Raw genomic sequence first — 26,613 nt, forward strand, 5'->3', positions numbered from 1 at the left:
ATAGATAATGGTGTCTGTTTTAAACTCTATTTCGCCATGTAAATGATCTGGTGCACAAAAAGGGAAGTTGAAACATCAGCAAAATTCCATAGTGGTTTTTTTATTCCTTCTGTTAATTGTTTTTTTACATACCTCTTATTTTTTGTTTATTTTTAATGGCCCAAATTATTATGAGTTCTATTATTAATTTTGAAATTTTCTTTAAAATGGGAATGATTAACTGTTTATTTAAACAGGGTTGAGAATGAAGGAGAAATGCTGAAGCGTATGAAACTGTGTGGCTGTTGGTGGTTGTCTGCATGGGGAAGTCTCTCCAACAATGTGTTGTGCTGCTGAAACCAGGATGACTACGACTATCTATATCTGCCTTTTATCTGCAAAATTCTAGCAAGCGACTGAACAGAAACTTCAAGTATCAGTCCCTGCAGGTGTGGTAAGGATTTCTGACCATATGAGGAAGGCGGAAGTCACGCACCTGTGAAATACGTCACGCCCCGACAGGTACCTGCAGGACTCGTCCAGCTACAGATACAGATGCTGAAAGGATGCTGAGAATTGCATTTCGGGAGACTTTTAAACTTAGTTTTTGATTTTTCCTATCCATATTTGTTTTTCATTTCAACAGGAGTACAGAAAAGAGCTTTAACACACAAATGGGGACCGCTTGGATTGTGGTTTCTGGAGTTTTTTTCTTCATTCTTGAGGTGAGTGTAATCTTTTTGAGACAGACTACGTTTTTCGTGTAGTATTTTTTGAGTACATTTTTTTATTCATAAACACATTTTAAACATTTTTCTGATGTAAACCTTTTTTTAGGAGTTAAAGTTTGCTTTCTTTGTACTCAAAAATTTGCTTTATTTGGTAAATGGAAGTTTAGATTTGCAACAGAAATTAGGGTGGTTAGTCAACTAAACATATGGTGGTTTTTAAAAAGAATGTTATTTCGTATTAGTGGTGAACGTTTGGTGCGCGTGTCGTGTCCCCTTTTCTCCTTACCCCAATCCTCGCAGTCGCTTGAAGGGCCTCGCCCTTTTACCGTTGATGCGTCAGACAGGTTAAGTGGTTTCAACTCCGTCCTTCCGAGTTTTATCAAACGCTCCCGAGCAGATTTTATGTGTTTGAAGTGTGAATAGGATAACTTTAATTTCAATTAGACTAAAAATATATCGTAAGCAAATTCCAAAAAATGGCAGGCATATACAGCGATTTTACTAATTCTAGAAACATTTTGTCCTTTTAAATTAAATGCCTTCTACTGTTTCTCCCCTTTGGTAAACCCTTGGTGCTGTTTTGTAGTTGCAAAAGCTGTAATTTGCTGCTGTATGAAAACAGATTATCCATGCTGCAATTTGTATTGTCACGATTCTTAAGAGTACATTTTCTTTTTTTATTACCATTTTATTTTCCAGTTTTTGCACAGTATGATTTGATTTTGTCGTCAACCTCAGTGATTTTGCTGTTTTTCCTTTTAGGTCTCAGTTGTGTCGATCGCAGAGGAGTCCCCATGTAAACCTGGATTTGAGTCAGATTTGATATTCAAAGTGAACAGGAAGCATCTGAAGCCAGGCGCAAGACTGGGCAAAGGTATGTTCCTCAAACAGTTACTGCTTCATGCTTCCTGGATGTGGTTGTGCTCATCATTGATGTTTCACACGGCAAAATTCTGGTATTTTCTGGTACAACTTTGCTCCGTTAGGTGGTTGCCAGTGGTTCTACTGTTGCCTCCCTAACTTGGCAGTTGCAGGGGAGTCCAACCAATTTTCGGGTGTTTGAGCTGGTTACCCCTCCCCCCGCACCATTCAAAGCCGTTGGCATTGTCAGGATCTAACCTTATACTTCCTCTTGACAAAGATCATCTCAAAACAACAATTTCGATCATAAATCTGTAATTGGCATTTATTTATGCTCTTTATACTGACCTGCGGTAAGAATATCATTATATATATTCATATTTCTATGTATTAATAAATATATATATATATAAATAGAATATATATGTATATAATTTATATATTTACATCATTTTCTGTTGTTAAATGTGAGAAACAGTCAGCCTTAAAAGCTCAAATTTTAATGAAAAATGCAGAGTTGCAGGACTTTTTACAAATAAAAACAAAATATTACAAAGAATTTTAAAAAATAATTTTTCAACATATGGAAGATTTAGACCTTTTTGACATGAAATTGAAATGATGTAGAAAAGCCCAACCATAAGTCAATAGTAAGTCAATAATAATCATAACTAATAACAATTTATAAATAATAAGTCAGTAATAATATTAATAATAAGGAATCAATAATTAATAATAATAATAACAAATCAAAATTAAGTCAATATTAATAAAAAATAATAACAATATATAAATAATAAGTCAATATTGATAATTATATTTATTAATCAATAATAAATAATAATAATAATAATAACAAATCAATAGTAAGTCATTAATAATAAATGACTGATAAGTCAATAATAATAATAATAATAATAATAATAATAATAATAATAATTAATCAATAGTAAGTCAACAATAAGTTTAAAAGTCAACAACAGATATACCATAAAAATAAAAGATAAAAACAATAGATTTACCCTACTGATTCATGTGAGTGATCATTTTGGTTTAACACAGATGGTATGGTGTCGGGTTTCAAGCGAACAGTCTGGCCAAGCTTATCAAAATGTGTTTCCACAAAATGTTTTGAACATAGCCAGTCCGTATTGCTAGTTGGTAACCACAGAGACCCATCTGGGTTAGCTCTATTTATTGCTAAGGCCCACTTTTTCCTTTAAACTGAATCCATTGGAAACCTGCAAGAAAAGTTCAGTCACTGAGTCAGAAATGTATAAATCTATATTATTATAATAGCCTAGTCCTAGTATACTGTATATAGGATTAACACAATAAAGTTTACATTTTATGTCGACAGCAGATTATATGTATATCATGCAGCATGTTGATGATAGCCCTGCAGCATCATGCATGTCAACATGTGTACTATTAATGATGCCCCTGCAGCATTAAAGGAAAAAAATATAATACTTTCCTGTGAAATGTTATGCCCTCCTCCTTTGTGGACTCATTTCTCTGATTTTGGCAGTTGAAACCCGCACAATGAACTGGCATTTTGCAAAAAATGTGTTCACATGCATGCAATGCAGCAGTGACTTGACCTCACTATGATGGCGGTGCTCTCCTCCCATGAGGAATCATGTGACGTCTCCTCTAGCGATATAACTCATTGTACCATTACCTTCATTACAGGAACAATTTTAATGTTTTTTTAATTTGTATTTATTTAGTAATATTTATGTAGTTTTTATTTCTTTCTGTTGTAACTATGTGTGTATGTTTGTTTGAAGTTCATTAAAAAAATACCCTTCATTACAGGAAGGTTTATTTTTCTTCCTGCATGCCCAACTACTCTATACCAGCGTGATTATCGCCCTCTGGCGGCTAGCCATGAAATAGCACCATAGCAACTGAGCTCATACGGAAATCAGTAATTCAACGAAAAATATCAGGGCAAAGAAAATATATGTTTTAAAATAAAGAGTAAGGGAAAAAGAGTAAGGAAAGGAAAATGTGTATTTAAACCTGCATTTATACCTTTATTTTAGAACAGCGTTGACAGTAAACTAAGGATTCTAGGGATTCAAAGGGTTTATTGTCATGTGCACAGTTAGAAACGGGTTTCCCTGCAAAGGGAAATTCTCACTTTGCTGTCTGCTCCGAATGCCAAGAAATATACAGGAAACTGAAAACTCAAACATTTCAATAAAAAATATAACTATGCAAAAAAAAATGTTTTGCAAATTCTAAATGTGCAAGAACAGTAATAATAAACAATAATGAACAATGTAAGAAACAATTAGGATGTGTAGGGCTGTGCAAGGTGCAATTTGTTGTTCCAGACCCCAGCTGTTAAGGAGTCTGATAGCAGAAGGGAATAAAGAGTTTCTGAGTCTGGTGGTCTTGCACTTCACATTCCTGTACCTCTGTCCCGAGGGGAGGAGAGTGAACAGACCTCGTTGCAGGTGGGTGGGGTCCTTGATGATGGAAGCAGCTCTCCTGCGGACTCTGCGTTTGTAGATGCTCTGCAGCGAGAGCAAAGGAGTCCTGGTGATCTTGGACGCAGTCTTCACCACTCTGCAGGCATTTGTGGTCCATGGCGGTGGAGCTGCCCTACCACACTGTGATGCAGCTGGTCAGGATGGACTCAACCATGCAGCTGTAGACGTTGCTGAGGATCTTTGGGGTACATGCCGAAATTCCTCAGCCTCCTCAGGAGGTACAGCCGCTGATGAGCTTTCTTCACCAGCCGTGTGGTGTGGAGTGTCCAAGTGAGGTCCTGGCTGAGGTGGACCCCCAGATATTTGAAGCTGCTCACCTCTCCACCTCCAGACCCCGGATAAGAAGCGGCTGATGAGGGTTCCTCCTCTCCTTCCTCATGTCCACTATCATCTCCTTTATCTTGTCTGTAGCCGCGTTTACATGGGCAAAAGTAAACGGAATGAACGCCTGATCGGAAAGAGAATGCATCATGTAAACGCGCCGTTCGGAATACTCTGCACCGGTCAGACTCGTTCGGATTAAAATTTCTTTCCGATCGAAATAGGTGGGTTATACCGATCGTTTATCCGATCGTGGAGCAGGTAAACGGTTCATTCCGATCGTGTGTCACTACTGCTCTGATTTACGTCACGCATAGATGGTGTTTCGCTGAGAGAAAGCTTTGGAGCGCATACGGGACCGACCAGCTGCTCTGCGAAGGCCCCGTAAAAAGCGCCTCTCTGGCCAGAATCTGGACCAATCAGCAGCTGTTTGATGGCAGCTTGGTTACGTCAAACCGAAACTTAACTTAGCAAAGATAGGAAAAAAGTGAGATGACACACAACGCATGCGAATTTCTTTTTGGCGATATCAGTGGCAGTCATATCACGCTAAGTCTCGCTCAAAGTGGTCGGCAAAATCAAAGATAGAACAAAAGCGAGATTTGAGACAACGCACGTGAAAAAATATGTTTTGCAAACGCAAAAAACGTTTTTGAAAGCAAAAAAAAAATTTGAGCAAAAAAAAATTTTTTGAGCAAAAAAACTTAGAAAGTTTTGCGTTCAACTTAGACAGTTTTGTGTGCAACGTGGTGGCAGAAATATCACTCCATAGCTGTCCGGTCTCAACGGAGTCAATGCAACCTCTGATTTGCTGGTACAGACAAAAAAAGTCCTAAATCATGACCACAAAAGGAACAGGATTAACCAGCAGGTCATATTTTGGTATTAAAGAGAGGACAGTATTTTAAACTTAAAATGTGACGGAAAAATGATAATAATGGAGAAATTGTCTCTATTATTTTGTAGTTGGCATGAATTAGGTTCATTATCAGTGTGTTTGAAATTGTTAATGTTAGTGGGGAGAATGCAGAGGACAGATAGCTGGAGGCAGATGATTTGCTTTTAAAGGCAGCAGCCAAGATTTAAAGAATAATCGATTTGTATTAGATATTTTTGTTGTTTAATCCGTTTGTTTTGTGTGTTTATTTTCTTCTCGTAGTTGGATTCACTGACTGCACAGATCGTACAAGGTTTCTCTTCAGCACAGATGACAGTCATTTTGTGTTCACTACTGATGGAGTATTAACTGTGAGTAACATTCTTGACATGAATTAAAAAAAAATCTCTTTTTTATTGTTTTTCTAAAAATCTGACACTTTTTTTTGATAATCAGTGACAAAATCAACTCTTAGTCTTTGTCTGATGCTTTTTTTAAATCCTATCCTTGACCTTCACTGCTTCAATGAACATTCAAGTTCCGTTTGAGCACTTCAAATGTATTTTTTACAGTTAACCTTATTTCATATCCGATGTTTTAGGTGAAAAGAGCAGTTGTTCTCCATGAAGGACATCTGGACTTTTTTGTCCACTCCTGGGACTCACAGGGCAACAAAATGACTGTTCCTGTCATGGTCCTGCGACATGGACATCACCAAAGCAGAGATGCTGAGCGGCACCATGGAGACCACAGACACCAGAACCATCACAACACTGAAGTGGATTCTGCCAATACCAAAGAGGTAGGTTAGGATAAGCAATAGAAAGGGCCCTGAAAGTTTTAGTTTTTATAATGGTCATCCATCTGCCCACCCATCTTCTCCTACCGATCCCGCTGTTGTGGAGCCCAGACCCCATACTTCCCAAGAACATCCCACATAACTCCTAAAAACTTCTTCCAAATCCACAAAACCCATGTGGATTGAATAAGTGAACTCCCATAAAGCTTCAAGCACTCTGGAATATAAAAAACTCATATACTGTTTCATAACCAGAATGAAAACAACTCGGTTCCTCATAAATCCTTCTCCAAGACCTCCATGAAATCTTTCCATATCCAATTTTTTGCCTCTTCAACTGCTCCCGCTGCATTTTGCTTGGACTGCTAATGCTTGTCAGTTGCATGGGAAGTTCCACGTGGCAGCTAGGCTTGATGCACGATCACGGTGCATTGTCCAGTCTGTTTGGTCCTCTTGGGTTTCAATCAGAGAAACCTTCCTTCCCAATCTCACCTTTTTCAGATAAATACTACTAGATAGACTTTGTCTGTTTTAACATGGCAGAACACAGTAAATTTAGAAAAATAAAATAATAAATTAAATAATAATAGTTTATTAAAAAATGATAAATACATAAAAATCCCAGACTGCATCATCCACATACAGTTTAGAATGAGTACTATTAAGAATTAAGTAGATTAAAAGCGTTGGGGATAAATTATCATTTGTAGAGTTTTTATTTTTTGGCTAACAGAGAGTTCTGTCTATTCTGCCTGACAACAGCAGAGAGGAGTGATGGAGAGTGATGTCCTCTGTGATCATCAGTGATCACCTGTACAGGTCGTGGCCTGATCAATTATTATAGGAATAAGTTTTTCTTTTTTTAGTTAAACTACAATAAATATTAAATTTGGGGATGGATTCTAGAAGTGACACCTACACCGTTGATAAGATGTCCTCCAGTAATATTAAAAACAGTTTTAATTTTGGATGGCGGTGTGGCTGTGCTTTTTTTAAAGATACTTTTACATGGTGTCAGAAGGACAGGCTTCTGTCCATTACTGTTCGCATCATGAGAGGTTGGAAAAGATCCACAGAGCTGGTCTCCCCTTTGCCTCTACACACAACTCTTCAACATCCTGTCGATGTTAAGGTCCAAGGAGTTCTGAGTAAACATGCAGACATGAAGTCCTTTTACGGAACAATGTAATCTATGTAGTCGGAGCACTTTCATTAACCCTCCTAGGGTCTCAAAGAAGGCTGGTACTGTTGTTTAGCCCATAGGGAAGACCACAATAAGAGACTTGTCTCTGACAGACGTAAGCACTGGGACACAATCTTCTTCATCACCTAGATAATGTGAGTTGTAGGCAGGATGATTTATAAAACTAAAACCAGCCTGGCTGAGCCTGGTCTTGAACTGTTTCATGATGGGACCCTGGTGGTGTAAGTCCAGGGGATGTAGCACATCTTGATCTTGATTTGAATGTTTCAGCTGGATGAATTTCAACCACTCTTCTCTGAGACCCAACAAAGGTTTCAAAGATCTCACAATGACTGTGAGAGCAGTGGGAAATAGGCCTAAAATGTCACGGCAGGAGTTGGTTGATGATTTCAAAGCAGCTGCAATGTCAGTCACCAAGAAAACCATTAGTAATACATTACAGCAGAATGGTTTAAAATGTTGCTTGCAAAGTACAGCCGCTTAAAGTTCCACTCCACCAATTTTTTTTCTATTGTAAAATAATCTCAGATGATTATTTATTTGTTTATTTTTCATTATGATTATGCTGTTTTAGGCCCAAATTTAAAAGCCTGTCATATTTTGGACATATTTTTTGCAGCATAGCAGGAGCTCATTAGAAGTTTGCGTCTGGGTTGGGGGTTGGACTAACTGAATCACTCTTCTGCAAGCTTATCACAACATTAAGCTGATCCAACACTATTTGAATAAAGAAATAATTAGAAACGCAGTTTAAATATAAAATAAATTAGTTATAAATTAATCAATTACATAATTTATGTGAAGACATTTATTCACCCAGGATGGCTCAATAGCACAAATGTGGGTTTCTAAAATAGCGATGAACTCAACCATTACTATCTTCATATTATTATCATTTAACTTCTTGGTTTAATGAATATTCTGGCTTTTTTTTGTAATTTTGTTTTAATTAACACCTAATTTCATTCTGGAAAACAAAATAACCTTTTAATATTTGTTTTTAGATTGTAGGACATCCAGATCTGGCTGTCCTTTATTTTCCCAAGTCGAGTAATGGACTGAGGAGGAGGAAGAGAGACTGGGTCGTCCCTCCTATCAACCATCCTGAGAATCACAATGGACCATTTCCATATAGAATGGTTCAGGTAAGAAACACCTAAATCTGCTGCAGAACTGTTATTTCCTTTTTGGATTTGATCTTTGATTGATGTATTTCAGTTTTTAGTTTGGTCAGATCCATAATGATATATTTCTTAAAGTCAAATTCAAAAGTTAAAAAACTCAAATTTGCTACTGCTAAGTTGCACTGAAACATAAGCTTTTGTCTCAGATGTTTTTGTAAGATTTCAAACAGATTTGACTCATGTTGTTTGCTAAAAAAAAGTTAATGTTGTTGTCGGTGGGTTTTTATTGATTCTTGGTTTGTTCAGATTCGCTCCAATGAAGACCAAGTTAAGAAGATCCTCTACAGCATCACAGGTCCAGGAGCCACTGAAGATCCTGTAGGACTCTTTACAATGGACAAAGACACTGGTGATCTGTATGTTCATCGGAGACTTGACAGGGAGAAACAAGCACATTATACAGTAAGAATGAGTTCTTTTTAATCTTTTGCTTTATTTTTATTTTCCTTATAGTTTTGATTTGCCCGGTAAAACCTAAAAAACTTTTATGAGGTAACATAATTGTTAATTGTAACCATTACTGTAACCAAACATGAAATAAATATTTTGCTACACTCCCCACATAGAAATTCAGTTTCACTGATGGATATCACAGAGGAGGTTTACTTAAATATAATCCCTCCAGTTTTTCAGTTAAAGTGCCTCTGTTAATGAGGACTGTCTCATCTTGTGCCTCAGCAGAGCACTGTTGAAGATATAAGCTGGAGGCTCTGTTCAAAACATACCAACTTTGTAGTAATAAACAACATAAATACAAATTAAGTCTTATCATTGTTGAAGTGTTTCATTTTCTTCTATTCTTTTACAATAAGATTGACTTTACCTTGTTGTTGTTTTTTTGCAGAGTTAACACTTTGTTCTTTGTATTATTTTGTAGCTCTTTGCACACGCTGATTCTGCTGGGGCGAGCAAAGCAGAGGATCCTATGGAAATCATCATCAATATAATTGACATGAATGACAACAAACCTATTTTTGAACAGACATCCTATGTGGCAGAAGTTGCTGAATCTTCACCAAAAGGTAACATCAGTGGATCATTTGTAATGTTTAAACAAATAATAGTTTGTATTTTGTATCTTAACCTTTTCTGATCAAACAGTTGAATCCAGAGCAGGTTCTGGATCTCAGTAATTTTTGTGAAAGTCCAGTGAACAGAACAGAATCAGATAAAGTAAATAATCAGGAGTGGAGATGTTAGGTTGACCTACATAATTTTGAGTCTTGAAGAATAGCATTTTTTTCCTACAATGTTCACCCTCAAAGAGTTTTGTTTTTCCTGCTAAGCTGTGAGCTCTGACGCCCGTGTTAATCCTGTTCTCCAATTTTTTTTTTTGCTTTTGCTCATTGATTGTGAGAAGTTTCTTCCTCTAAAGCTGTTTTTTTTTTGGAAGTGAGTGGATGTCAGAGCTGCAGGTAAAATTCAGCCTTGATTTAGAGTTTTGACACTGATGGAAGCAGAAAGAAACTGATGTGTGTAAAGTTTGTTTTAAGTTTACTCAAGTGTTCAGTCTTCATGGCTGCATAGTCAAAGCAAAAATACTGGAGAACTGATGGCAGACATGGTCATATTGGCTATTATCTCTTTCAATCTTCATTTATTTATATAGCACTTTTCATGCACAATAAGACACAAAGTGCTTTACACCAGAACAAAACAAAGGATTTAAAAGCAAGCAAATCAACATAAAAGTGAAGCCCCGACCCACACAGAAGCCCTAACCCCTTTCACACCTCCCATCCTTGTAACTGATGGAGATAAATATTGGAACAAAACGGCTGAGTATGGAAAAAAGTTTGTTGGTGTAAATGTAAATGTACATTTGTAAATGTACATTTGGAACTTCCCGATCTGTGCATAGCTGCTGTTCCATAAACGAGGGCCATTGTGCTAAAAAGATTCCTCTCCATAGATTTTAGTTTTACAGTGGGAATGTTTAGTAGAAAATAAACCCCTTATCCGTAGACTAGTGCCAGAGGATCTCAGGGTCCGCAAAGGTTCATATTTTACTGAAAGATCTGACAGATAAGAAGATGCAAGACCATTCAAAAACTATTAAAAGTATGTTTAAATCAATCCTGAAGCAGATGGGGAGCCAATGCAGGGATTTCAAAATCAGGGTGATGTGAGCCCGCCTCGTGGTCTTGGTGAGAATTCATGCAGCAGAGTTCTGAAGAAGCTGAATGTTCTTAATGCTATTTTTTCGGTGGAAGACCAGCAAGCAAGGAGTTGCAATATCAATTGTACTGATGATAAAAGTATCCACCACCAGCTTCTCTCTCCAAGAGAGAATTGGACAGACCCGAACCAAATTTCTAAGATGATAAAAAACAATTTCACCAAATTAACATGAGCGATAAGTTGGCTTTGAGTCAAATAATGCCCAGCTTTCTGACTGGTTCTAAATAACTTAATTAAAGTAATTTTATTTTCAAAAATTGTCCTTCTCTTGACATCAGGACCAATAACTATAAGATCAGTATTCCATAAATTCTAAATTTCTACTATTTGATCACTTCTTTTGACAGGGTAATGACTGGAGAATCTTGTGGCCCAAAACACAGGATGTGATTTGTCATTGGAATCTAATTTTAATTGTGCTGTAATGTTTGACCTCTTCAGGGACTACAGTGATTCAGGTTAAAGCCACTGATGCTGATGAGCCAGGCAATGACAACTCAATTATCAGATACACGATTCTGAGCCAGGAACCTAAACTTCCCAGTGATTCCATGTTTGCCATTAACATTTTCAATGGAGCCATCATGGTTGAAGGTGTTGGTTTGGACAGAGAGGTAATGATTTTGAATAAATCTTCTTGAAAGATCAGTTTTTATTTATTTTTATTTTTGTAGTCAACACTTTTAGAACTGACAGATTATTTCTTATATGCATTTACCCTTCAAATTTTAAGATGTGATTTTATTTTTAAGTTTCACTTTGTTTTTTATCCTTTTATTTGACTGAGGACAAATTCAGATTTTCCTGTAACTTTGAATTTTCAGTGTTTTCAAGATGGTTGTTTATGTCTTTGTTACTCCAAAGTTAGAGGAGAAAAAATTTCTTTGAACTGCTGCTGCAGATGATGCTGATGATGATGATGATGATGATGGTGATGCTGATGATTATGATAATGATGATGTGTTTTAACAGAAATATCCTGAGTACACTCTAGAAATACAAGCAGCGGATACAAAGGGAGAAGGATTAACTGGAAAAACAGCAGTAGTTTTGAAAGTGACGGACAGCAACGACAACCCTCCAGTCTTTACTGCATCTACTGTGCGTACAACACATGCGACTGTTTGGTTAACACTAATGTCTGAAAGGGTTTGACACATTCAAGTTTTCTTTGAATAAATAATAATGTTCAATTTTTATAAAGAGCATTAAATGTTATTCTGTAGGAAGTTTCTCAGTCTTTTGACTGCATGACAGCTGTGAGTACTTGAATACTTGAGTTAACACTCTTTGAGCCTTTCATTCTTTTACCTTTTCCAGTATCAGGGATTAGTTGATGAAAACGCAGTGGGGGTTCAGGTTGTTAAAATGTCAGTAACTGATGAAGATGAACCAAACACCCCTGCATGGAACGCTAAGTTCAAGATTATCAGAGGAGATCCTGATAAATTGTTTTCCATAGAAACAGGATCCAACAAACAAGAAGGAATCATCAAAACTGCTCAGGTAAGAAAAGAAAAATGCTTCTGAAAGATCCTGTGTTAAAGTTGAACTCTGTTTTTAAAAACTAAAGTTTGATACTCAAGAAATCCTGAAGCTGTCCTTAACACTGATAACTAGTGGTGTGTATTGGCAAGAGGCGAGTGATACCAAGATGTATCCCAATGATGCACTAGAAAGAGTATTTCACTATTTCTATCCATCCATCCATCTTCCTCCGCTTATCCGGGACCGGGTCGTGGAGGCAGCAGTCTAAGCAGAGATGCCCAGACTTCCCTCACCCCTGCCACTTCCTCCAGCTCCTCTGGGTGAACCCTGAGGCGTTCCCAGGCCAGCCAAGAGACATAGTCTCTCCAGCGTGTCCTGGGTCTTCCCCGGGGCCTCCGTCCAGTGGGACATTCCCGGAACACCTCCCCAGGAAGGGGGGCCAGGAGGCATCCGGACTAAATGCCCAAGCCACCTCAACTGGTTCCTTTCAATGCCCAGCCACCCTATGGAGGAAGCTCATTTCAGCCGCTTGTATTCGGGACCTCGTTCCTTCGGCCATGACCCATAGCTCATGACCATAGGTGAGTATTGGAATGAAGATCGACCAGTAAATTGAGAGCTTTGCTTTTTGGCTCAGCTCTCTCTTCACCACAACGGACCGATATAACGACCACATAACTACGGACCCCGCTCCGATCCACCTGTCAATCTCATGCTCTGGTCTTCCCTCACTCGTGAACAATACCCCAAGGTATTTAAACTCCTCCACCTGGGGCAGGGACACTCCACCCATAGAGAGATGGCAAACTACCTTTTTCCGCCGCTTCACACTCGGGCGCAAACTGCCCCAATGCATGCTGGAGGTCCTGGCTCGGTGAAGCCAACAGGACAACATCATGTGCAAAAAGCAGAGAGGAAATCCTGTGGTCCCAAACCAGACCCCCTCCGGCCCCTGGCTGCGCCTAAAAATTCTGTCCATAGAAACTATGAACTGAACCGGTGATAAAGGGCAGCCCTGCCGGAGTCCAACGTGGACCGGGAACAGGTCTGACTTACTGCCAAGCTCCTACTCCGGTCATACAGAGACCGGACAGTCCTCAGTAAGGCTCCCTGGACCCCATACTCCCAGAGCACCCTCCACATAGCTTTGGTACCCAATCCAAGTCAAAACTATGTTGAACATGTCTCACTGAGCTTTCTAACAACCATGGCAACTATGTGAGCAGGTGGGCCAGATACTGACTAATTGCATGAGTGTTTTTTGCATGTTTGCTGTGTTTCAAAAACTTTGTGCATGCCACATGTGGACATGCCCCCTTGATTGAAAGCACCTGCTTGAGAGGCATTACAAGAGCTGAGGAGAAAAGCTGACGGGGAAAAGGAAGAGGTGCCCATTCGAAGAGGGCTCTCACTCCGCCCGTAGGGCGTATACCCAAGGAGCAGGGCACACGCCCCAGGAAAAGGGGTGTCCCACTCCAGGGAAGAGGTTCCCACGCCGCCAGGAGGGTTCCCGCCCCGGGGGGCGCTTGGACCTGTGCGCCCTGGACGCATGGCGCACACTCCAGGAACCATTGGGACTGCATGCACGGGGGACGTAATTCAACCACCAGACTTGACAGATGTTCCGATGTGAGGAGGGCACACGCACCGGGAGCAATTGGACGGCTGGGACCACCAGTTGTTTTTTTTTTTTTTTTTAATTTGTCCTGTCCAACAGCTGAGCAGACAGATGAGAGCTGAAAGCCACTTGTGTTGGACATACAATAGGGGTTATGAAATGTTTGACACACTAGGTGTATATTTAAATAACCCCCTTTTGTGATTTAGGCTATACTTTATTAATCGTACTCATGGGCCTGGTACCCCCTACCAGGGTTGGGGTAGGGGACTGATGGTCCGAGATTCAACCGTCCTTGTATAATGTATGCGTGTTTGTAAGCATGGGTGCATGCGTGTATGTGTGTTGGAGAGTATATTTTTGAGGGGTTAAGGATGTGTGTACTAAAAGGGTGCAATTAAAATTGGCTCCTGATTACTTACAGAGAAGTCCAAACATCGTCCCCACCAAGGGGCCCTAAATGTCTAAGGTGCAGTTAGAATTGGCGGGTAGGGCACTGACAGGACATGCTGCATGCTGCCAGTGATGCCCAAGCACCAACCCTACCAAGGATCCTACATAATAATAATAATGATAGTAATGGATTGGATTTATCTGCGCTTTTCCAGACGCTCAAAGCGCTTACAGTGTGTCCATTATTCATTCACTCCTCATTCCTACTTGGTAATGGTAAGCTACTGTTGTAGCTACAGCTGCCCTGGGGCAGACTGACAGAGGCATGGCTGCCAGTTCGCACCTACAGCCTTTCTGACCATCACCGGGACAGTCATACTTATACACACACCTCCAGCTGCCCTGGAGGCAAGAGGGTGAAGTGTCTTTCCAAAGGACACAGCGACGGATGACTCAGGGGAGCGGGGATCGAACCGCCGACCCTTCGATCATTGGACGACCTGCTCAACCGCCTGAGCCACTGCCGCCCTCATGTCTAAGGTGGAATTAAAACCGAGAGAAGGAGGAGCTATATACGGCAACCATGGGAGGGGGACCACTGCTAAGTAGCTCCTCCCCCCCAAGCTGCATCGCAAGCTAACCCCCCCCCATCATCCTAATAAGAGATTATATGAGGAAGAGGGTAAGTCGGGGAATGTCCCCTGGTGGTCAAACAGCCGTCCAACCCCGCCCCAGCAGCAAAGGGCTCAAGTCTTCTTTCAACTGTCTGCCCCACCTTTTATCCGCAGCCACTCTTGCCTCACGCACAGCTCTCTTAGCAACACTTTTCTTCTCCTTATAACACTCATATGACTCCCTGTCCTTTCTCTGCAGCCATACTTCGTACGCACATCTTTTCTCAGCTACAGCCAACCTTACATCCTCGCACCACCATTCACTTCTCTTTCTTACACCACCCCCACCATGTCTCACACCACACACTTCCTCTGCACATCCAGCCACTGCACTCTTGAACTGTTGCCATTCTTTCTCCACTCCAACAACCATGTGCTCCTTAACCATATTCCACTTGCCACCTAATTCCTTCTGAGACTCACACATTTTCTCCCTGTTCTTCAAAACACTCACTCTCAGAACTTCTCTTGCCTTACCACTCTTTCTCGATCTCACCCATGGCATACCCCACACGCAACTTTCCTTCCACCAAATAGTGATCAGACATACCTCCACTCTCTCCCCTCCTCACACTTCCATCCAGAAATCTACTACATGCAACCTTTGAAACCACCACATAATACATCAGTGCTCTATCAATCACTTTTCCACCACTCTGCCTCACCCACGTATACTTATGGATCTCTTTCTTTCTGAAACATGTATTCCCAATCACCATCTCTCTTTCAGTGCACATTCCTATCAGTCTCTCACCATTGTAATTCTTTCCAGGAACACCATACACCCCAACAACACCCTCAATTTTCTCATCACCCACTCTAGCATTCAGATCTCCCATCAGCACTACATTTACATTTGCTCCAAATCCTTGCAAGCACTCATCCAAGTCGTTCCAGAAGGTCGATCTCTCCTCTTCAGTCATCTAACTGCCAGGATCATATGCACTCACGACGCCCACAACTCCTTCAAAAATTTCACTTTCACCCACATCAGTCTTGGTGAAACCTCCTTCCATTCAACCACACATCGTCTCACCTCACAGCTCACCAGCAAAGCCACACCTTCTCTTGCTTTTCAGCTCTCTACACCAGACATTCTCCCACTCACACTTCCAAACACACACTCACCCTTCCCTTTCATCTTTGTCTCACTCAGTGCTAACACGCTCATTCCCCTCCTTCCAAACATCCTTCCAATCAGATCTCTTTTGCTTCCATCCGTACTACACCCCTGTGCATTCAACAACCCAATCTTAAGGGTTTGTCCGTATTTAGAAATATAGTTACAGGGGAGAGGATTCCCAGTCCTCTCGCTCAGTCCCTTTTAGTCGCCTTTTACGGAATACGTAAAAGGCGTAAGGACTACGTTGGTAGTATTCTTTTTTTAACCCCTGACCACAGGGTTTAAGGGTTTTCTTACACACCTACTGATAACTGCCTTTTTCTTCAAACAACAGAGACTGGACTTTGAGAAAAGCAGAACACACACTCTGGAGGTTATTGTGGAGAACGACGTCCCTTTTGCCATTCCACTGACCACCTCCACCGCCACAGTGGTGGTGACCGTGAAGGACGTCAATGAGCCTCCAATCTTTAAAGAAAAGGAGATGACCGTCCAAAAGCGTGAGGACCTTCCTGTGTACAGTGTGATCTTTAAGTCTGAGGCAGAAGACCCAGACTTTGCACGTGAAAACACTGTCAAGTAAGATTTTTTTACCCTCATTTTTTGTACTTCTACAAAAAAAAAGCCTGGTGGTTTCTGTTTTTTTACTGTTTAAAAATTGAAACTTAACAAGGAAATTAGTGTTATTAACTGTGTCAGTTAATCAAAATCTCACCAGCCCAGAATTAGAGTGAAGGAAGTGTTTTTAAAATCCTTTAGATCAGGGGTGTCAAACTCCTTTTCACCGAGGGCCACATCAGCATAGTGGTTGTCCTCAAAGGGCAAGATATAACTTATACATGTAACTAAACGTAATGAAAAATAAATTTAACTACTCCTTAATGTTAAATAACTCATTTATTAATTTATTCTAACTTTTTAAAGTGACAATTCCAGTTGCATAGAAAACACATGTTTGCTTGTTACTCTAACATAAATCCTTTTACATTTGATTCTTTCAGGTTAGGTTATATGGACAGTGTTTAAGTCCTAATATAGTCTCCCAATCCAATATTTCAAGTCTGATTCCCCGTAGATATGAATAAATACACACCAATTTTAATTTTTTATTTTAAGAAATTAAAAACGTTTATGCTCTCGCGGGCCACATAAAAGGACATGGAGGGTCACATTTGGCCCCCGGGCCTTGAGTTTGACACATATGCTTTAGATGATTTTAAGTTTCTAAATTTACTTTCATAACCTTTTGGACATACAATTGGTTTACATGGAGTTGTTCCATGTTGTAAACATGTATTGTATTAAGCATTATACAAATACAAAGATTCTTATAAAATGTAATTATTTTCAGTGCCTAAACTTGCATGTATAAATTTTTTCATGGCTTTATTTGATTTACATTTTTGTGCAGGTACAAAATAATTGATGACCCTGAAAACTGGCTGAAAGTGGACGAGGATTCAGGGCTGGTGAAGGTGAAAAGCCTCATGGACAGAGAGTCCCCTAATGTGAAGGAGAATAAATACACGGTGCTCCTTGGTGCTTATGATAACGGTAGGTGGAAAGAGAGAGAAGTTGTTGCTGGCCGTAAGTTATTTTGTGTGTGAAGTGAGATTTTATGGTCAGTTAGGAGATTATGAGAAGTGCAGACAACTTATTTATTATTTTTTTTTACTTGCCCACTGACTGAAGTACACAACCTGGACTTCTGTGCTGCAGAAAAAAATATTGGTGTAGCCATTGAGAGGTTTAAGTTCTTATTTGCAAGTATTTGGTTTACAAAAAATAAAAATGTGAGAGGAACTTAAAGGAAGGATCAGAATAGAAACACTAATAGATTTGGGAAAAATCTAGGCAAACAATAAACAAATTAAGTTAAAATCGATTAAGGGAAAAGTTGTTTTTTATCATTAATTTATTGCTTAGAGAAAAGGTCATTTCTATATTTGTCTTGTTTACATTTATCATAACAACTTGTTTAATTAACAGAAAAACAATCTTGTAACTGTGCATTATTCTGTTTTCATTTCAAATCTGTTTAGTTATTTACCAAAAAGCATCAGTTTTAAGTTTAAGAGATCATCTGCCATGAGAAAAAGTTGCTCCTGGTTTTACTGATGTTCATCTGTGATCTCACCAGATCCAGTCCCAGCCACTGGAACTGGCACGTTGATCATTATACTTGAAGATGTCAACGACAACGCCCCAGCAATTGTAGAACGGGAAACACAGGTGTGTGTTTGCTTTTTAGAGCCACTTAGGTTTATATTTTTCAGGAAGAATTGCACTGAGACTGACTGTGATTGTGTTTCCTCAGATTTGCAAGCACCAGCGGACTCCTGCGCTGCTGAGTATAGTGGATAAAGACGAAGCCGCTCATTCTGCTCCGTACAGTGTGGCCGTTCATGAAAAGTACTCAGCCAACTGGACGGCTAAGATGAACGAAAGCAGTACGAACACTGTTAACTGGAATGTTCACGTTTGAAAAGAAACAGCTTTTTTTCTTCTTCTTCTCCTGAAATCATTTAGCAACATCTCTGTGATGTTTTTTTTTAAAAATGTCAGCAGAAAGTGGAAATAATGCACAGGTTGAAACTAAATGTCCTTCACTTTTCTGTTCTGTAGAAACTGGAATCGAGCTGTTTTTAAAGTCGGACATTCCTGAAGGAAAATACAAAGTGGTCCTGACGGTCTCAGATCGTGGTAACCTGGGGCAGGCCAGCTCCATCAATGTAGAAGTGTGCACCTGTTTAGAAAATGGAATTTGTTCACTGGCTAGAACTGGTGGGAAAGAAGAAATGTCACCATATATTTGGGGAATACTTGGAGCTCTGCTGCTGCTGCTGGGTGAGTATAGGTTTTTCAGAAATGAAAGAATGCATTCTGTTAGAGGAGTTGTTTAGGGGTTTTTTCTTCTTCTAGTGTAAAACTAAAATCTTTCTAATTAAAAAAAGGACAGACAATAACATTAGTTACCCATAACAATGCTCATCATTTATAAACCCAGATGATTAAAAATAGTGGGCAGAGGCTAGTTGGTGTGAGAAAGGTGTTGGCTTAGTAACCAGAACTGGACTGAACAGCGGTGGAGCCCCCCACACTGGTGACCTCCTATTTTACCTGCAGCACACACACAGCACTCCCAGACCTCCATACATTGGTGGGGTCGGGGGGGGATGGCCGGTCTTCACCCGCCTGGTCCTCTCAGGGCGGCCGGGCTTATGGGTATCCTGTCGGCTGCGGGAAGGGTCGGGCATACGGCGCTGGGGGTCGGCCGGCTGGGGGGGGGGGGGGGGGGGGGGTTACTGCGTGGCGGCGGGGGTAGGGAGGGTAACCAGATGATTGTGAGTATGTGTGTGTGAGTGCATGGGTAGGACGGACCTGGGGGCTGGCTGCTGGGACCCTCTGGGGCTTTCCCTCCCCATCACAGAGAGGGGAGGGCACTGAGAGGGTTGGGGAGGGGGGCTCAGATATTATGGCGGGGGGGGGGGGTTGTAGTGCGTAGGGTTTTAGGGTAATGGGGGTGGCTGTGGGTGCGTGGCGATCCCTGGGTTGCTAAGGTCGCGTGCCTGGGCTGGCCTGCGGAGACGGGGCGCCGGTCGGGTGGTGGCCGGCTCATGGGTTCCGGGGGCCCTGGCTTCGTCCCTGGCCTTTGTCTCGGTGTCCGGCGCCCGGTGGCCCCCATGGCTGCCGCCTGGTACGGCTAAGCGCTCTTGTCTTGTGGCCTGGGGGCCGGACACTGGGTTCGCTTGTGCCTCCGGGCATTGGGGGGGCCCCTGTAGGGGGGCCCTCTCTGTGCCTGGCTGGTGGGGTGGGCGGTCCCCTCCTCCTCCCCTCCCGGGCTGCCTGGGTCCCGATGCTGGGGGGGCTTCTGGCCTGGGGGGCTCTCCTCCTCTCTCCTGGTCTGGCTGGTCTGGCTGGGTAGGATCTGGCTCCCTTTATGAACACACGGTTCACGTCGGCAGCATGCATGTATCTCCACCCCCACGTGCATGTGCACACTGCCACACTGCTCCCTGTCTGCTTCATCCCTTCTCCTTACCTACAGTGTATTGATGGACAGATTTTTTTCGCTCATCTTAGTGTCAGATTTTCACCTTTGATGTAACATTTGTCTTTCCAGCAGATCTGCTATAATTGTTACAGCTTAAATTAATAACTTATTCAAATCAGTGCTTGTATCCCCCACCTTTTCACCTTTCTTCCTTTTACTCTCTTCCACCCTCCCCTCACATTCTTCCCCTCTCCCTCCCCACACACACTAAATGTAACAAATAAATAAAAAATAATACGACAAAAAGGGGTTTATACAAATCTACACTCTACTTTCTTGAAGCTATATAACTTCTTTTTGTGATAGTAAAACCTGTCCAACACAAAAAGCCTTCAGCTCTAATCTGTTTGCTCAGCTGTTGGACAGAACAAGTTAAAAAAAAAAAAAAGAACTGGACTGAACAGGAAAATCTGAGCGAAACAACCATTTGTGGGACTAAAAATTTTGGAATTCTGGTTGGCTCCGGCGCTTTCTGGCTCCTCTCTCTCTGTGTGGGGTGGGTGGTACTGGGCCTGGGGTGTCGGCGCCTCGGGGGATGGGACCCCTGGGCTGAGGGGACCTGGGCCCTATGCTGGGGGGGGGGCCAGGGGACGGCTGTTTGACCACCGGGGGACAGTCTACCAGCTGTCCCCAATTTACCCCCTTCCTCATATAATCTCATATTAGGGTGAGGGGGTGGGGGGTTTAGCCTGCAATGCACCTTGGGGGGAGGAGCTACTTGGCAGTGGTCCCCCTCCCATGGTTGCCATATGGAATGCCCCCCCCCCCCCCCCTCTCTCGGTTTTATTTACACCTTAGTAGATGTAGGGCCCTTGGTAATGGGGTGCTTGGACATCACTGCCAGCCAGCAGCAGGTGTCCACTTAGCGCCTTACCTGCCAATTTTAACCGCACCTTAGACATTTAGGGCCCCTTGGTGGGGAGGGTGATCGGACATCACTGTGAGTAATCATATACATTCCAACATAAACACACAAACATGCACACACACACCCTCACAAACACACGCATTTCGCAAGGAAGGTGGGACCTTGGACCATCTGTCCCCTACCTCATCCCTGGTAGGGGTAACTGGGCCCTTGGCAACGAGGTTCGTGTCCCCTGGGTGCTTGTTTCCTGGGCCCAGCAGTCCTCTCTCCGCGCAAGGAGAGGGATCCCTGAGCTGTCTGGAAAGGCCAGAAGCCGGGGATCACATCACACTTAAGCCGGGGGTGTCCGTGTCCCTGTGGTGTGGGTTTTTGTCCTTGCCCCTGGGTGCTGGGCCTTGCCAAATTTCCAACTGTGGGTGAGCCTGGTTGGGCCACGTTTACAACACCCCTCGTGGGTCCCCCTTTTGTCCTGGGTGCCCCCCTCCTGGGCGGGGACGGCTGGCCCCTGCATTGCTCCTTCCTGGACCAACAGTGGGCCGGGTGGGTGGCTGCCTGGAGCGCGAACCGGGTCACCCTTGGGGGGTCCTGGCCCGTACCTGGGATTGGGGCGGGGGGATTCCAAGAACACCTGGGTGGTGATAAGGTGCTGTTCTGGGACAATGGGCACCCTTCTCGGGTGGGGCCCGGCGTTGGGTCCTCCCGGCGAGGCGGGGTTGCTCTCCTAGTTGTGCTCTCTCGGATGTGATCGCCCAGGGGGCGGATGTTCTCTGCCGGCTGCTGTGTGGCGTTGGGGGGTTTTGGCTGCCGCGGCTGCTGCGGCGGGGGTCTTGGTGTGGGGATGGCTGGGCACTCTCCCTCCTTCTTTTCACATTTTCACACTAGTTGGTTTGAAAGCATGAGTATGCGTGTGTGAACACTATCTGTATTGTGTACACGTTGACATGTGGACATTTTTGCAGCTAGCAGGTGTGTTAATAACATTTGAGTGTGTGTGTGTGGACAGGCCCAGCCCTTTGAGATTTGTATTACGTCTGAACCGCACCGTAATGATAAACATCCAGTTGCTTGTTGCTTTATGCTGCTTCATGGTTTTACCCCCCCACCCCCCACCCCTATAATCACCCTCTATCCCCCTCTCTCTAACATCCCTGTCTCTTCTTCCCTTCTTTCCTTTTCCATTCGTATCGAATTACATAAATGCCAAAAATTGAAAGGGCGTAAAGACAACTAAGCGGGCGTATTTAGAAACTGAGTGAGTGAACCTTAAAACTGTGATGGCGCAATTCTAACCAAGCGACCCCGTATTTTACAACTGAACGGCTGAAATCCTAACTGAGCAGGGATCCTGCTCGGTCAGTTCTCTTTTGCGCCCTCACCTGGATTTACGCTCAGTGATAAGGGGGCGTTTTTGTCACTTGGGGGCGGCATTCAGGGGTGTGTTTGTCACTTAGGGGCAGGAACCTTTCTGGTTGATCTGATTGGCTGAAATTTGCATGCCAAGCAGCGGGGCGGGACTTTCATTTTGGGGCTTTAATAGAAAAGGAACGGCGGCTGTAACGTGGATTAAAAGCATTAAAACGGGAACAAATGCAGTGAATTTCACATGAGAAAAACATACAGCACAGAAAAACCCGCTGCACTTTCTTACCTTAGTTTTGGGTCGTTGGTTAATGTTTTAATCCACGTTACATCCGCGTTTTTTTTCTATGATTGCTTCTAACAGGGGGGGGACAAACAAGTTTGACACAAAGAGCCGACATTTCTAACTGTGATAGCCAAAGAGCCACACCACACACTGACCTGCCAGACAGGCACACAATTAAAGCCATATTATTTCTCATAATAACCCCCTCCTCTCATTACAACAGCACTGGATTAAACGGCGCCGTTTCAGTTTAGTGTTTTTTCTGTATTTAACGTTAACACACATACCGGTGAAACGTGCATGCTGGTGTGTGTTTAAAAAAGGCAGCGAGCGCAAAGCTGAGTTGGTTGTGATTTATTTTTTCAGTCATCAATCAGCATTTATAATCCATCAAAGTCTTCATCTTCTGGATCTGGAACAGCTGGACTACATCTCTATCAAACACGCCAGCTTCCCTTTCCTCATGATCATCAGAGTCCGTCTCTTTGCCGTGCGGCTCCAAAGAACAGTGAAAGCAGACGCGTCAGGCCAAGTTTAAGTCCTGCAGTCCCAAAATGTGGCGTAACTCGCCCGTTGCTGCGTCCCGGTAAGGGGGGAGGATGGACAGCATTTCACGGTCATCTGCTGGAAGTAGCAGCGCTGAGCCTAGTCGATCTTCCAACACAGGTCTTTCCTTTTCCGCGGAAACTCAGCTGCTGCTGCGTCTTCTTGTCTTGTCGGAGTTGGTTTTCCAGCGTCCTCACTTGTGAACCATGGATTCATTATTTTAAATTCTCTGGCAGCTGAGGTTCGATAAGTTAGAAAGATCTCCACAGATTCAGACTTCCTGCTTCAAAAACTCTTCTGATCAACGTTCAAATGTGTCAGCAAGTATCTCAATACTTTTGTATTAACACAGAGAGTGAACCACAAATGCATTTCTAAAGAAAAAAGATCGTTTTTTGCCTTTTAATCAGAATTGTTCGCTTCAAGCTGTGAATGCAGACATGCAGCAGCCGGCTGCCAAGAGACCGTCAACAAAGTGCAACCTCTGAACTGTGAAACACCACTGTGTAAAAATCAATAATCTTACAAAAAAATCATAAAATTATAAAGAATATTATTGTTACAATACATATTTTGTAGGAAAGTCCATCTTTATTTTATCTTGTTGCATATACTTTTTCAAATTTTAATAGATATGAATCATGACTAAAGTTATCAGTAACTTGACATGACCTTATTGTCATACTAAAATAAAGAATATGTCAATAGTTCACTTTGTTTATTTATAGGAATTTTTCATATTTACAAATGGATCAGATTTGGTCAAAAATCCTCAATAGCTCTGAAGATGCCAGATTTTTTTTTTTGCAAAATCTTTATTTTAGTAGGAAAATATAATATAATAAAATAAAATAAGGTCATGATTAATCAGTACAGGAAGTTTTGTGTCAGTAACTACAGCATCTTCAAAGCCATTGAGCATTTTTGACCAAATCTGATCAATATTTTAATATGAAAAATTCCTAACAATAAACAACGTGAATTATGACATAATCTTTGTTGCAGTAGGACAATGAGGTCATGATTACTCAGTACAGGAGGTTTGGTGACAGAAGCTTTAGTATCTTCAGAGCTATTGAGTATTTATGTTATGATTCATATCTCTATTAAATTATAAAAACTATAAGCAATAAAATGGAGGTTGACTTTCTAACAAAATTTAGTATAATTAAATAATAATGTACCATGACTATGCTGACGAGTCTTCATTACCAGTTCATATAAATATAGACATTTATTCGCTTTTTAAAAGTTCACTGATTTTGACATAATGCTGTTTCACAGAGGTTGCACTTTGTTGACGGTCCCTTGGCAGCCGGCTCGCTGCTCTGTTTGCATTCACAGCTTGAAACGAACAATTCTGATTAAAAGGCAATAAAAACGAATTTTTTTCTTTAAAAATGCTTTTGTAGTTCACTCTCTGTGTTAATAAAAAATGAGTGAGATACTTGCTGAAACATTTGAACGTTTATCAGAAGAGTTATTGAAGCAGGAAGTCCGTCTGTGAAGATCTAATTTAACCGAACTGCTGCTGGTCTATTCCCGTGTTCCTCCGCGTAGCTGATAGCTGCAGTTTAAACTATGCCTCATAATCGTGTCTCTTTGCATTTCCAGGGTTTCCAAACGAAGTTGTTCTGCATTAATCACATATCTGCTCCTTTGTACTATTGGGGGGGGGGGGGGGGGGGTTTCTTTCACGGCCTTATGGTTGTGAAAGTACTGAATATAGAAAATATGATAAAAGGCAGAGAGCCGCACGCAGCTCAAGAGCCGCCTGTTAACCCCCCCCCCCCCCCCCGCACTGAAAATGAAGGTCCCGCCCCTCTGCCTCGCTGATAGGCTATGCAAATTTCAGCCAATCAGATCAACCAGAAAGGTTCCTGCCCCAAAAGTGACAAAAACGCCCCCTTAATACTGAGCGTAAATCCACATGAGCGCGCAAAAAGGAATTGACCGCGCAAGATCACTTCTCAGTTAGAATTGCGCCTGCGCGGTTTTAAGGTTCACTCACTCAGTTCCTAAATACGCCTGCTTAGTTGTCTTTACGCCCTTTCACTTATTGGCAGATTTGTAATTCCATACATTCGGTCCAACACAAAAGATTTTCAAATATGATTAAAATGAATAAAGGTTGAAAGAGGTTTATTCAGACATACCTCTAGTTTGTCATAAGATAAATAACCCCTGTTGTTAAAGTAAAATATGTCCAACACAAGAGGCCTTCCACTCTCATCTGTTTGCCCAGCTCTTGGACAAGACAAGTTTGAAAAAAAAAATGTTGGAATTCTTTTATTATTAAAAAGCTCAATGGATCCAAATGTCAGTTTGGGTGTTTTGAACATAAGGAAAAAGTGGGAGGAAGACTGGGCATTCCCAACATGGTGGTGTCAGGAACATGGAAATGTTGCATTGCATTGTGTTACTGACTTTAATGATGACTAATAAACTAGCCCACCAGTTTCTAATAAACAAAGCTTTTTGTTTCAGTAATTGCTGTTTTGGGGTTGTATGCATACAATAAGCGGCAGAAGAAAGGAGAAATCGGAGAGCCATTTGAGGAAGATATAATCAGAGACAGCCTCTACCACTACGCTGAGGAGGGAGGCGGAGAAGACGATCAGGTAAACACTATAGATCTGACAAAACACTTATGCTAGCAAGATTTTGTGGTTACTACCTGCTCTTTTGTTCCTCAGAATTTTGATCTGAGCGTTCTTCATTACGGCCTCGACAACAAACCCGACGTATTGCGGAGCGATATGATGCCTTTGACCATGTCTCGCCCCACGTACCGAACTTTGCCCGCCAACCCAGACCAAATTGACAACTTCATTGAAGACGTAAGTGATGCAGACAAGCCTCTGTAGACACTTTAGTTTTTTTTTTTCTTTAGAAATGATTTTAAAATGTCCTTTTATTCCCTTAATCTTCCAGAACTTGAAGGCAGCAGACGAAGACCCCACCGCGCCCCCCTACGACTCACTTCTAGTGTTTGACTACGAGGGTGGGGGCTCGGACGCAGGAAGCCTCTCGTCTCTGAATTCTAGCAACAGCGGAGACCAGGACTACAACTGCCTCACCGAGTGGGGCCCCCGTTTCAAGAAGCTGGCTGACATGTATGGGGGAGGAGAAGATGACGATGACATGCTGTGAAACCACAGACCCCACTCCACCAGACTCTGTTGATGAATTCACTCAGAAACGACCTTCAGAGTTCAGTTTTCCGTGACGCACTGTTGGCAGCCCCCTTCCCTCCACAGGCTTTTTATGTGGCTTCTTCTAAGTTGTCCAGACGGTGGTCTTTTTTTCTGGAACTTTCTTGGGATGCTGAATGCACTGGTAATGATGGGATCAAATTTAAAAAGTACAGTACTCTTCGTTCAAGGTTTTTTATTTTGTTTTTTTAATTTTTTGGACTTTTTAAATTGTTTGAACTAATTTGAAACAAAATGAAATCCAGCCAGCCGTCACTGATGAGCTGTAGGAGTTTAATTGACACATCTTTTTTTTTTTTAATGTTTTTTTATTTTATTTTTTACAAATGTTGCAGAAATATTAACTAG

At 41.9% G+C, this 26,613-nt stretch overlaps 1 protein-coding gene across 1 annotated transcript; it reads left to right on the forward strand.

Moving 5' to 3' along the window:
* The first annotated feature begins 597 nt into the window (after positions 1-597).
* On the forward strand, positions 598-26,203 carry LOC105358576 (B-cadherin-like). Its single transcript, XM_023963128.1, has 18 exons — positions 598-704; positions 1,473-1,584; positions 5,556-5,644; positions 5,875-6,075; positions 8,281-8,421; positions 8,707-8,862; positions 9,338-9,482; positions 11,083-11,255; positions 11,614-11,742; positions 11,962-12,147; positions 16,272-16,516; positions 17,349-17,491; positions 18,078-18,169; positions 18,255-18,387; positions 18,563-18,784; positions 25,538-25,671; positions 25,747-25,890; positions 25,985-26,203. Exons 1-18 carry the CDS (start codon positions 654-656, stop codon positions 26,201-26,203), a joined length of 2,715 nt encoding a protein of 904 aa, XP_023818896.1. The 5' UTR covers positions 598-653.
* The last annotated feature ends 410 nt before the right edge of the window (positions 26,204-26,613 follow it).

This window comes from Oryzias latipes, chromosome 15 (assembly GCF_002234675.1).
Source record: "Oryzias latipes chromosome 15, ASM223467v1".
NCBI classification, from domain to species: Eukaryota; Metazoa; Chordata; class Actinopteri; order Beloniformes; family Adrianichthyidae; genus Oryzias; species Oryzias latipes.